We start from the raw sequence: 13,042 nt of genomic DNA, 5'->3' as shown, positions 1-13,042 counted from the left end.
ATTTAGTGCGTTTCGTCTGTTTCAGAGTCAGAGTTTTTAACTGAATTTCCAGACTTCCTGTCTGATTTAGTGCTTAGTTCAGATAAAGTCATTATAGTGGGAGATTTTAACATTCATGTAGATGTTGAAAATAACAGCCTCAGCATTGCATTTAATTCTATATTAGATTCAATTGGTTTCACTCAAAATGTTAATAAACCCACCCACTATTTCAATCACACCTTTGATCTTGTTCTGACCTATGGCATCGAAATTGAACATCTAATAGTTTTTCCCCCAAATCCCATAATGTCAGATCATTCTTTAATAACTTTTGAATTTAAGATGATGGATCATGCAGCGTTTGGAAGAAAATTCCACTACACCAGATGTTTATCCGACAACGCTGTTAATAAATTTAAGAAAATTATTCCATCTTTATTTACATCTATGCCATGTGCCAACATAGTGGAGGGCAGCTGCCTCAATCCCACTCCCTACTAAATTGATTATATTGTTGACAGCGCTGTAACCTCACTGCGTGAAACAATTGATTCTGTAGCCCCTCTGAAAAAGAAGTTAGTGAATCAGAGGAGATTAGCCACATGGTACAATTTACATATTCATACCTTAAAGCAGGCATCACAAAGGCTGGAAAAAAAGTGGTGCTCCACAAATTTAGAGGAAATTTTTCTAGTCTGGAAAAACAGTTTATTAACATATAAAAAAGCTCTCCATAAAGTCTGAACTGCATACTATTCATCACTAATAGAGGAAAATAAGAACAATCCCAGGTTTCTTTTCAGCACTGTAGCCAGGCTGACAAAAAGTCACAGCTCTGTTGAGCTGGGTGTTCCCTTTTCTCTCAGCAGTGATGATTTTATGAGTTTCTTTACAAATAAAATCACAACTATTAGAGATAAAATTCATCAGATGCTTCCTATACCTGCAATAAATGAATCTTCTACTACAGTAGCTCTTGAATCATCTGTAATACCTCAGTTAAGTTTAGATTGCTTCTCTCCCATAGATCTCTCTGAATTTACATTAGTTGCTTCATCTAAATCATCAACATGTCTCTTAGACCCCATCCCGACTAGACTGCTTAAAGACACCCTGCCATTAATTAATTCATCTTTATTAGACTTAGCAAATTTATCTCTAGTATCAGGCTACGTACCACAGGCCTTTAAGACTGCAGTATTAAAACCCTTACTCAAAAAGCCTAGTCTTGATCCAGGAGTCTTGGCTAATTATAGACCAACATCCAACCTACCATTTATTTCTAAAATCCTTGAAAAAACTGTTGCTGAGCAGCTATCAGACCACTTACACAGGAATGAACTATTTGAAGATTTTCAATCAGGATTTAGTGCACATCATAGTACAGAAACAGCACTGTTAAAAGTCACCAATGATCTTCTCTTATGTGACAGAGGAACAGCGTTAAAATGGTTCCAATCCTATTTATCGATCAGATTCAAGTTTGTTCATGTCCATGATGAACCTTCCACACGAACAAAAGTCAGTTATGGAGTTCCACAAGGCTCTGTGCTAGGACCGATTCTGTTCACCCTGTACATGCTTCCTTTAGGATATGTCATTAGGAAGCACTCTATTAATTACCACTGCTATGCAGATGACACTCAGCTGTATCTATCTATGAAACCTCTTAACACAAACTAGTTAACCAGACTTCAAGTGTGTCTAACTGACATAAAGGCCTGGATGACCAGTAACTTTATACTTTTAAATTCAGAAAAAATGTTATTAAAGTTATTATATTTGGGCCCAAAAATCTCAGAAATAACTTTTCTAAAATTATAGCTACTTTAGATGGCGTAGCCCTGGCTTCTAGCACTACTGTGAAAAAAAAATAGAATTTAAAATCATTCTTCTCACATACAAATCCCTTCATGATCAAGCTCCTTCATACCTTAAAGACCTATTATCCCAATAGACCACTTCGCTGTCAGAGTGCAGGTCTACTTGTGTTTCCTAGAGTTTCCAAAAGCAGAATGGGAGGTAGAGCCTTTAGTTATCAAGCTCCTCTCCTGTGGAACCAGCTCCCAGGAGGCAGACACACTCTGTACTTTTAAGGCTAGACTTGTTCTCCAGTGTTTTGTGGTTGACTATAGGGAGCGAGTGAATACATGACAGCGTCATGATGGCAGAGAGGAGGAGAAGGTGCTGTGGAGTGTTGTGTGGTGTTACTTTAGTAAATGAACTGCGATGTGTGTAACACTGTTCACTAGTGCGACAACACCACCAGTGTTTATAAATGCATGGAATACCACAAAAACAGAACTCTGAGCTGTAGGAGAAACGAAGAGAAAGGAGGAAAATCCCTCCGACACAGACAGGTCCAGACCCCAGGCGCAGAGGACACTGGCAGAGAGCTGCATTCAGAGAGGCAAAGAATAACAAAGTAGCTTACACATGGTGGTGAAAATAATATCTTTACCCATATCTCCCATGTTACATTTTAAGATGAAAAACTTTCTCTTTTCCCCTAGGAAATTCCTTTTCACTACAATAATAAATAAAATTAAAAAAACTTTTTATTTGCCTAAAGTCTTAAAATCTGTCCTGGAGTTTAACATGCATATCATAAAATAATTATTGTCATTCAGTGGTCATATAAATCTATTCAGATAGTAATGATGATATTGATGGTGCATTCACAGAATAAATCATGATACAACACTGATCTCCCCTACATGAAAGTACATAAGCTTGTTTTATTAGTAAAAATGTATCGTATCGGTATTGGTATCTGCGATAATAGTCCTGTATTTACTTGGTATTGGATTGATACCAAATTTTGCAATATCACACATGTCTATCAATCAGGAGCCAGAAATTCATATACATCAATTGATGTATCCTACTCAAATTTTTTAAAAAGCCACTACAATACTAAAAATAGTTCTGTTTCTGTATTTACTACTATAGAAAAAAGCAAAATCATCATAGTTAATCTATACTCAATAATGTTATACAAAATAATTCATGGAAATAATTACTGCTAACAATGCCCTTACACAATTCAATTTTGTGAGGTTGTGCTAATTTAGTTTATTATGGAATGATATACAATAGTTTGAATCTGCAAATGAATCTATTAGGGTGAAAAGTACAATGTTGTGGTTTACAACTCTGTTCTCGTTCTCACATGACACACCAGTGCAACATTACTCATGTAAAGATGGATGATTTGATTTCAGACCATAGTTGTATTAGAGTAACCAAGGAGATCAGTCAATGAAGTCAAATGAATATTAACTTTATTCAGTATGAGAAAAACAAATTCAATGGATGTACACAAAGAGCATGACATACTATAAATTTCAACAAAAATACACAGCTTCAAGTAAGATCCAAGTAAGGGCACGCTGTTGCTTTCTGAATGAACTCTTTGTCATTTCACTGAAATCATTTTAACAACTGACAGAAGATCAAAAAAGTAGACTACAAAGATTGAAGCTGTTCAAATGAAGTGTGAATGATAAAAGATTAATCATACTGTATACCAGAGCTTCCTGACCATCATTCTTACACACTGTCACATAAAACATATTCACATATGAAAACTCCAATACTAGTAAGAATTTACAAAGTAAGTCACAGTACTCTATCAGTAAAATCAATTTCTCCAGGAATAATAAAAACAAAGTATAACAGTGTGTCGGGAAGACAGTCATGAAAATTAAGGACAATTTCATTTTCTGGTCCAGTTCAGGGAGTGTATTTGTTGACGTGGGAGTGGAAGCAGAGATTAAGCACCAATGCGTACAGAACCACACTTTATTCACCAATAAAAAAAATTAGAAGATGCTTTCTCGTAATTATGACGTGTACATCTTTGTGATCTCATAGGATCTCATAATTACAATAAAATAGATTTTATACCGTAGTTATCCAAGATTTGTATCTCTCCACTATAATACAAAGATCTTGCATTGCGATAAACTACAACATAGTTCATCTTGATTAATCATCCTTTTAAGATAATAAAATGTTTTAATGCTAACATTTTTTAAGTAGTTATTTTAATATTGTGATTTAAGATTTTAAGTAAGTAATTATTTGAGAAATCAAACCATTTCCTCTTGATGATAATGTGTAGGCCAACTCTTTAACTCTTCATGAATGAAAACTGATACTTTGGTTCAGAGGAAAAGGGCTAGGTGACATGGCTGAAATGAATAACATAGCATTATGTACACAAAATCACAGATGATCAGATATCAGTTTGGTGCTGTGAATTGTTCTACTCTGAACTCATCGCACAAACTTTAGTAACATATTTTGTAAGTTTTGAATTACAATCTGAGTGGTGTTTGTTATCAGTCTTTGAACACTGATCGCACGTGGATGAATTTGGGTGGATTCAATGTTTTCTCGTCAATATCGATGGTAAATTCCACCATACTGCAACAGGCAGACTCTTTCCCTCAGCACAGCCAACCTGCCAAAAAGTGCAAACCCTAAATACAGTATGCCCAAATGGCAATGAGAATAAAAAATACAGAATGATTTTGTTAAAGCCATGGTCCATAATCAGATTTTCTAAGGCATGAAAATATCACATTGTTTTGCAAACTGCCACTGTTTTGTGCATTACTAATTAGTTAATGTGTTATTTTTTATTGGTCTTTAAGAAGGGGGTCTTTCTGGGTAACTGCCATTTTTACTATATTACATATATTTAGGGTAGGACAGTCCAGGATAAGGGCTAAAGATTTGTCTTATTTGTCACTGTAATGCTGGATTATGTAAATTAAGCTAATTTAAAGTGTCTGCAAATTGGTTTTGAGACTATGGTGTAATAAATGTAAGCCAGCAGCTGCCTGTAAGGAGGGACAATGAATAAACACCAGTCTCTTTCATTTTAAAACTAAGTTCATTATTTATCACCCCTTTGCCTCAGTCTCTAAACTAGATGACTGTAAAGCAATCTGCTTTTCACCAGAGGAAATAGGGGAGGTAGCATTCTACTGTTCTGTAGAAGAACACTGTCAATGTTCAGTGTTGGAAAGAGACATACAATGAGAGCTCCAATACACTCTAGACCTTTTTTCAACAACTGCATCTGAAGACTTTGACCAGTCTGTTGCATGACTACCAGTTGAGTTACGTTCTTCAGACCATTTGCTGTGTAGTGACAACTGATGCATGTGTCACATTCTTTTTTTTTTACCAAAATTTTTAATACCTTCAAGTTGTCAAAATCTTTTGTCATTTTTTATATTTGATGTTGGAAACCTTATTTTGTATATATAAAAATGCAGCAGTTGTACTTAGTGTGATCTGCACTGGATTCAGCTTACAGGGTGTGTGTTTTTTCATATTTATTTATAAATATCATTTTGGCTGTAAAATAAATATCGTATGGCTGTAAAAAAAAAAAAAAAAAATGAGACCATGGTGATTCACTGGTGTGACAGTAAATCAGTGTGTTGCATTGTACTGGCTGACAGCATTATGTGAATTCCCCAGCAGACAAATATCACTTAAAAGCAGACAGGCTGTTCATACACTGACCAGTCTGTGTGCTGTCTCACAGCAGCTAGTGTGGGACTCACAGGAGCTTCGTGTGTGTGCTCTGCTATTCTTCCCCTCCATTTTTATGCATTTTAAATTAAAAACTACGCTGTTTTCATATCTGCTCAGTCTCAGTATGCTGTTCTTTCTTAATGCAACACTTCCTTAGCATTTATCTGATAAGATCAGTTTATTGGCGTCACTAGTGCAAACATGGTATTGCAACCACCCAGAGCAGTGAGGTGTACTTAGATCCAAAATGCATTTGCAGAGTTGTTTCGGACAGAGCTACAGTACCCGTGGTCCGTGGTTATGACAGAATATGCCCTATCAGCTCAAAGAGGTAGAGGTGTGCTTCTGATTTTGTAGTAACCAATGATAATTAAGAATCTTCATGGAGCAGCATGTTCACAACAAACTATTCTACCCACACTGACAAGGAAGCAAGGAGCTCCATTTGCCGCATTCCATTCTTACAGTTCTCTCAGTTTTTGTAAAATTTCTGTTAATTTGCAGGAATGTAGACCCTAACAGCATCGCCAGTCATCTGAAGTAGTGATACTCATCATTTCAACGATGGCCTCAAAGAAAGCTATCACAGGTCATTTGATAATTATGTACAGTATCTCACAGAAGTGAGTACACCCCTCACATTTTTGTAAATAGTTTATCATATCTTTTCATGTGACAACACTGAAGAAATGACACTTTGCTACAATGTAAAGTAGTGAGTGTACAGCTTGTATAACAGTATAAATTTGCTGTCCCCTCAAAATAACTCAACACACAGCCATTAATGTCTAAAGCGCTGGCAACAAAAAGTACACCCCTAAGTGAAAATGTCCAAATTGGGCCCAATTAGCCATTTTCCCTCCCCGGTGTCATGCGGCTGTGTATTGAGTTATTTTGAGGGGACAGCAAATTTACATTGTTATACAAGCTGTACACTCACTACTTAACATTGTAGCAAAGTGTAATTTCTTCAGTCTTCAGTGTTGTTACATGAAAAGATATAATAAACTATTTACAAAAATATGAGGGGTGTGCTTACTTCTGTGAGATACTGTAAATGTAATTAAGATTGAAGGTTTCTGCCCTCCACAGAAGTTCTAGTTATTTTGGAGTAATTCAGTCAGTTACTTTCACATGAGCATGTCACATTCCATTTACGTCAGCAGAGAATGGAAGAAGGAATGTGCCAGATGGTGATAATAACCAGTCTCCTGCAGGCTGGTCAGTATCAAGAAGCTTTGAATGGAAGCACAAACCTCATCGTTTTCTCTTCTTGTATTAGGAAGTGACATTTAACAAGCTGTTCAGCTTAGTGATTATAAAATTGGTTCAACAACCACTCTGAAACTGAACTACTAGGAGTGCTTTCAAGAGGGAACAAGTAATTTTATCCTAAATACTTTTATTCACAAGTGCCAGCTAGCACCAAGTCTACAAACCATGTCAGCTATGGAAATTTAGTGCTCTACACACAATTTGGGCCTCACATGCATTACCATTACATGAGAGCTACAGAATCCAGCAATCTTTGAAAAACTCAGAAAGTGGTTTGACAACACCTACCTTGCTTGTTTTGGCATTGTATAAAATCTGATTGTTTGTACACCTATCTGGGAAATGTGACATCTACCAGCATCTACCATCTACATGTACTTATTACAAAACAATAGAAACAATTTTGGAAACCAATTTAAAATCTTCTTATTGTGCAACAGATATTTCCTTATTCAAATTGTGAAAAGAGTCTTTGGGGTTCTGGGGAAAGGTTCAAAGATTATGGGATATTTATCTTAAAAAAGCAAATGCTTAGCCCAGTGTATTGTATGTACTGGTACTGCACAAGAAGCACAAACTCTGTGTAACTTTACATTGAAAATTTCAGGCATGTCACTAAGGTTAATGTGAAATTTGGTATTCCTGAAAATATCAAAATGGGATAAAACAGGCTTCCATGCATCTGCTGTACTTATTACTATGCAATAAACATCAACCGAAGGACCTGCCAACACTTGATTACCTTTACCTATAAAAAATAACAACTCTCCTGCATGTTGTTACTGCAGTCAGGAAAACATCCTAGGTGCTCAGAGCTCAAAGGTCAAATCCATAAGAATTACACTTACCAAAAGCACAGAAGGTTTTAAAAAAAAATCAAACAACCAAAAATAAGTGCAAAAAATCTGCTTTTGTTCATCGTGTGTAAACTACACTCAGTTTTCAGTTTAGTCAATTAGTCCATCAAAAAAGACCATATTTAGGAAGGAGACTCACCTCAAACTATCTCAGTCTTCCTTTTTCTTGCCCTCCTACCAAAGTCTGATTGTTATTCACTAAACGGCTTCCATCCCAGTCTCTCTCCCCTTCCTTGGCTGTCCTGCCCCCAGCCTCTACTTGGACCAGCCTCTCTCCTGTCCTGGACGAGTCTGGTCTTAAGAGAGAGCCACCAGCTGCTGCAATCAGTCCCTGGCTCTGTTGCCCTGGCTGAGCTTGTACCACTGGAACCCGTGGGAACTGTTTTGCATCAAGGACATCTTTATACTGGATCTCAGGCCTAATCATCCTCAAACAGGCTGTCCTGGTGGTGTTGTCAAGCCCTGGGTGGAGCTCGTAGCCAAGAATTTTAACTAATCCACTTTGGAAGGGACGGATGTTTTTGTCTCGAATCCGGTGTGCCTCCACAGGTTTCCCTCCATCCCTGAGACAAACCTGGGCCAGATCTTCCCGCCGCATTCTGAGAAGCGCTACTTCTTGCTCCATCTGGGCATGGCCAAACCTGTCAATTTCTTCCCAGAAGGTCTGGTTGAAGGCTTTGTATAGGTACCAGTCTAAAGCATTCCATTGGCGCAGCTTCTCTCGCTGTTCCTCTGTTAGTGGTGTCTTGGCTTGTACATGTCCACCTTTAACACTGACACCAGCTGCTGCTGCTGCTGCTTTGCCCACCCAGCTCGCACCCATTCCCCCTATGGTGCTGGATTTCTGCTGCCGAGCGTTGAGGCTGAATGAGACTACAGCATCCAGTGGCCAGCAAAGGGCGTGTCTCAGCAGGATCATGGACTGGTCAAAATACTCGGACACTAGGATCAGATTGAAGGCCTGGCGGATCATGGCTTCGCCATGCTGAGCCAGCACCGTAGAAAAATTGGCATTGTGGTCCATGCCAAAGTCAAACCACAGCAGATTGCGGGCATAGTGGTTGTTGCGAAGACGAGGCTCATAGTATTTCTTAGGGTCATCAGCAAAGTCACCCAAGCCTTTGGCTTTCCGAAAGGCAGGTGCTACTTCTTTGTAATAGGCAAAGGAGGACTCTGCCAGAGCAACTGGGTCCCTGATAATAGAAAAGTAGAATGTGTCTGCTGGCATCACTTTTTCCACCTAACAAACAGAGGAGCAGAACTTGGTTACAAAAATGTGTTGTAATTCAGTTATAACAACAATCGTTACTTCTGGAAAATTTTATGGTCTTGCATGACGATTATCTGGTTTTAATTATCTGGTTATTTTATGACCAGATAATTAAAGCAGACAAAAGCATTCTATTTACATCAAATAGGCCTGTGCAAAATCTAAACTGGATTAGCAATTGCTCTGCAATCTGAGATGCTAAAGAGTGACTTTAACAGAGGGTTGTGTTGAGTGGGGGCTTGTGAAAGAAAGAGACCTGTGGCTCTGGGATGCTAGAAGACACTCCTGAGTCAATTAGTGAGAGGCTGATGACTTGTAGACCCGTAGACTTGCACTTTCACACTTAGAAATAAATTTGTGCTGTTGTGTTAGTTGGTGAGAAAGGTATTACACTCAGAGTTTGCTAAATGGTGAGATTAGTGGAGTTATACAGCAATGATGGGAGTGTGTCTAAGCTGGTTGATTCAAGAATGTTTTAAATACTCTCCGCAGTTTTGTGTTTATATGTTCGATGTTCTACTTGTTAGAGCCCGTCCACTGAAGTTGCAGGCTGTGGCCTGCACTGGAGGTGCAAAGCCCTATTGTTTCTGTAAGGATTATTATTATTATTATTATTTGAACTGGTTCCCATGGGCAAAAAGTTTACCACAAACATCTGTTAGACATCAGTGAACAATCACACACAGAGTCTATGCTATGGGTGTGGCCCAGGGACTCCATAGCGCCTCCTTATATCAGTGAGTCTTGCGGTTGGCATGCAGTTTCAGGTACACACACACAATGACTATGTTGATATACACATAAGTAACATAGCAGAGTGATACAGGACCACTGTCTGGCAAGCTAGCAATTAGTGCTTCCTGTATCTAAAGGTTGTGAAATTTGGCACACTCTCATTAGTTCTGGACATTTGATGGACATCCCATGTTGAGAGTGCAATATTAAATGGCAACTTGGCAGGGCTTGTGGCACCAGAGGTGCTCGGGCCTCGCTAAAGAATATAAAAATGTAAAAATAAGTGAAAGTGATGTATATGGCCAAGTATGGTGACCCATACTCGGAATTTGTGCTCTGCATTTAACCCATCACAAAGTGCACACACACAGTAGTGAACACACACACACCATGCACACACACCAGGAGCAGTGGGCAGCCAATGCCGCCGCGCCCGGGGAAAATAAACGGTTGCTGTTGCCAGTAAATGGCGGATGAGACATAAGCAATATTGTCGGACGTAGCCCTCATGACTCCTCTAGTGATGTGACTCCCTGGCCAATCAGTTGACGTCAGTATCACGTTTTAGTATCAGCTCGGCTCACTTGGAACCTTGGTCAAAGAAGGTACTAAAAAAGTACCTGGTACCAAGTACTATCCCCTAATGGAAACCCCAAAAACTGAGTCAGGTCGAGTCAAGCCGAGTAGTGCTAGTGGAAAAGACCCATGAGAAGGGTTTTAAATGTGCATTATTTACTCTTGGTAGGTTGGTTAGGAAGTAAATCAGCTTTAAAGTAGGTTTGGTCAGCTTAAAGGTTAGATATAGAGAATGCCAATGATTGTTGCAGGTTACAGCATATTTATGATGATATGGCCTGATACTTTCTGGGCTTCTATCGGGATGCTCATGCAAATTTTGCTACATTTAAATGTCTGTTGATAACTGACTGCACTCTATGCACATTGATGGATTTTAGTTTCTCAACACTTCACATCCTATTATTATTCCAGTAATACAACAATCTTCTGTAAGAAAAAGACTGCCAACCACCTCTGTGGTTGGAAATTCGTTGCAAATAGAAAGCTGCTTAGTGCATGAATTCAGTCTGTTTTTAACATTTTATAACACTGTATCATTACAGAACATCCCATCATTGTTGCAAAGTCAAGCTTGTATTCCATAGGTACCTCTTCTCTTCTGCATAACTCACCTCTGGCTTATTAAATCTCATGTGATTGCCCATGATGTGGAACTCTATGACTCTGGGACCTCTATAACCTTTGACCCTGTGAGCATTGAAGGGCAGAGGGTAGCCCAGCTGGTAGCCCAGTGGCAGGGCGAAGCGGAGGTTGTGCTCCTCTCCAAAGCGATACAGCATGTTGAGCACGGTGCTGCTGGCCGTCTTGTGGGTTTTGAGAAACATGATGTGGGTGTGGGGCTGACAGGAGCCCAGGGAGGGCCCTTGATCATTAGGGGATGAGAAGATGGAGCGAGCAGCTGGCTGTACACTGCTAGAAGACAGGTGGAAGGAAAGAATCATTTTAACTTTTCACGTTTTAAAATGTGCCTTATAGTGCCTCTCATAATCCTCACATCAAACACAAGATTCATTCAAAGGATTCAAAGTAGTTTATTGTCTTTCTGGTCAGTATTTGCATACAGTAGAACAAAATCCCGGCAAAAAATAATAATAATAAAAGCAAACACAAACTAAGAAGATTTAAAATAAAAGGTACTATATAAATAAAAAAATTAAGATAAAGTACTATATGCAAGATTAGACAAATCTAGGACACATACTACACGCACATACTACTGAGCACCATATAGAATAAACCAGTTGCTTTGTTATTATGCAAATATGGCTCATGTAAACAGGTTTGTGTAGACAGTGCAAGGCTCGTGTAAACAAGTTAATATGTATTCTGTTGATTTACTTATTGACATGTAATTCTTAGCGGTTCTGCACATGCGCAGACGCACAGTCTTGGAGTGAGAAGTGGTGCAATGTGGAGTGATTCTGTACTGGGAGGATGACAGGGGATAGTGGTCTATGGAAATACTTATTACTAACATTAACCCTCTGATGCACCTTCAAAAAAATGTCCTTTCGACAAAAAAAAAACGATTTGTATTTGTATTTACAGAATGTGTGGCCTGAATTTATGCTTCAGTCCACCTCTGACTCTAGCACCAGTTAAAGAGTCGGAAATGTTATCCAGGAGTTAGTCAACACCAAATCAGAACAAAAGTAAGGAAAATTCTACACACAAATGAAAACAAACATCATTTGAAATGAATACTAATGTTGCTCTGTGTCTGCTGGCTGTGTGAAAAAAGCAACTCATTGTTAACTGGTGGATTTTCTGCTCAAAAGCGATATTAAAACATAAAAAATGAGTGGTTATTTGATTTTCATGACACCTGGTCTCTGGATACAAAAAAACGGCCCTTTTGTCATGAACCTGGTTTTGGACTTCCTAGTGTGATCTTTTATTTTGGTTGTGTTTCCTGTATCGCCTAGGTTTTTTCCAGGTAGTATTGTCTTCATTTATGTTAACTGTCTTCACCTGTGTGTTCTCCCTTATGTGTGTGCCTCTCTCTCTTTCTGCGTGTGTGTATGTAGCCCCTCTGAAAAAGAAGTTAGTGAATCAGAGAAGACTAGCCCCATGGTATAATTTACATATTCGTACCTTAAAGCAGGCATCACAAAGGCTGAAAAGGAAGTGGCATTCCACAAACTTAGAGGAAATTTTTCTAGTTTTTTCTGTTGAGCCCAGTGTTCCCTTAGCTCTCAGCAGTGATGAATTTATGAGTTTCTTTACAAATAAAATCACAACTATTAGAGATAAAATTCAGCAGATGCTTCCTATACCTGCAATAAATGAATCTTCTACTACAGTAGCTCTTGAATCATCTGTAGGACCTCAGTTATGTTTAGACTGCTTCTCTCCTATAGATCTCTCTGAATTTACATCAGTAGTTGCTTCATCGAAATCATCAACATGTCTCTTGGACCCCATCCCGACTAGACTGCTTAAAGGCACCCTGCCATTAATGAACTCATCTTTATTAGACTTGGTAAATTTATCTCTAGTATCAGTATTATCTTTAAGACTGCAGTAATCAAACCTTTACTCAAAAAGCCTAGTCTTGATCCAGGTGTCTTGGCTAATTATAGACCAATATCCAACCTGCCATTTATTTCTAAAATCCTAGAAAAAGCTGTTGCTAAGCAGCTATCAGACCACTTACACAGGAATGAACTATTTGAAGATTTCCAATCAGGATTTAGAGCACATCATAGTACAGAAACAGCACTGTTGAAAGTTACCAACGATCTTCTCTTAGCCTCAGATAATGGACTTGTTTCGATACTTGTCCTCC

General features: G+C 38.5%; 1 protein-coding gene across 5 annotated transcripts in view; it reads right to left on the bottom strand.

Annotated features, from left to right (window-relative positions):
• Positions 1-3,244: 3,244 nt before the first annotated feature.
• The window catches only part of gal3st4 (galactose-3-O-sulfotransferase 4), a 35,106-nt gene continuing 25,308 nt past the window's right edge, over positions 3,245-13,042 (bottom strand). For 2 of the 5 annotated variants that reach the window (XM_026294531.1, XM_026294566.1), the window contains exons 3-5: positions 10,866-11,166; positions 7,810-8,910; positions 3,245-4,450 (exon numbers count right to left, since the gene is read on the bottom strand). In XM_026294531.1, the coding sequence (XP_026150316.1) occupies positions 7,816-8,910; positions 10,866-11,166 (1,396 nt within the window). In that variant the 3' untranslated portion in view covers positions 3,245-4,450; positions 7,810-7,815. Of the gene's footprint in view, positions 4,451-6,569; positions 8,911-10,865; positions 11,167-13,042 lie in introns of those variants that run through there. The other 3 variants (XM_026294549.1, XM_026294559.1, XM_026294539.1) reach the window with 3 other exon arrangements.

The sequence above is a fragment of the Mastacembelus armatus genome, chromosome 18, assembly GCF_900324485.2.
Source record: "Mastacembelus armatus chromosome 18, fMasArm1.2, whole genome shotgun sequence".
NCBI classification, from domain to species: domain Eukaryota; kingdom Metazoa; phylum Chordata; class Actinopteri; order Synbranchiformes; family Mastacembelidae; genus Mastacembelus; species Mastacembelus armatus.
The sequence above is the reverse complement of the archived record's forward strand: the minus strand, read 5'-3'. Positions and strand labels throughout refer to the sequence as shown.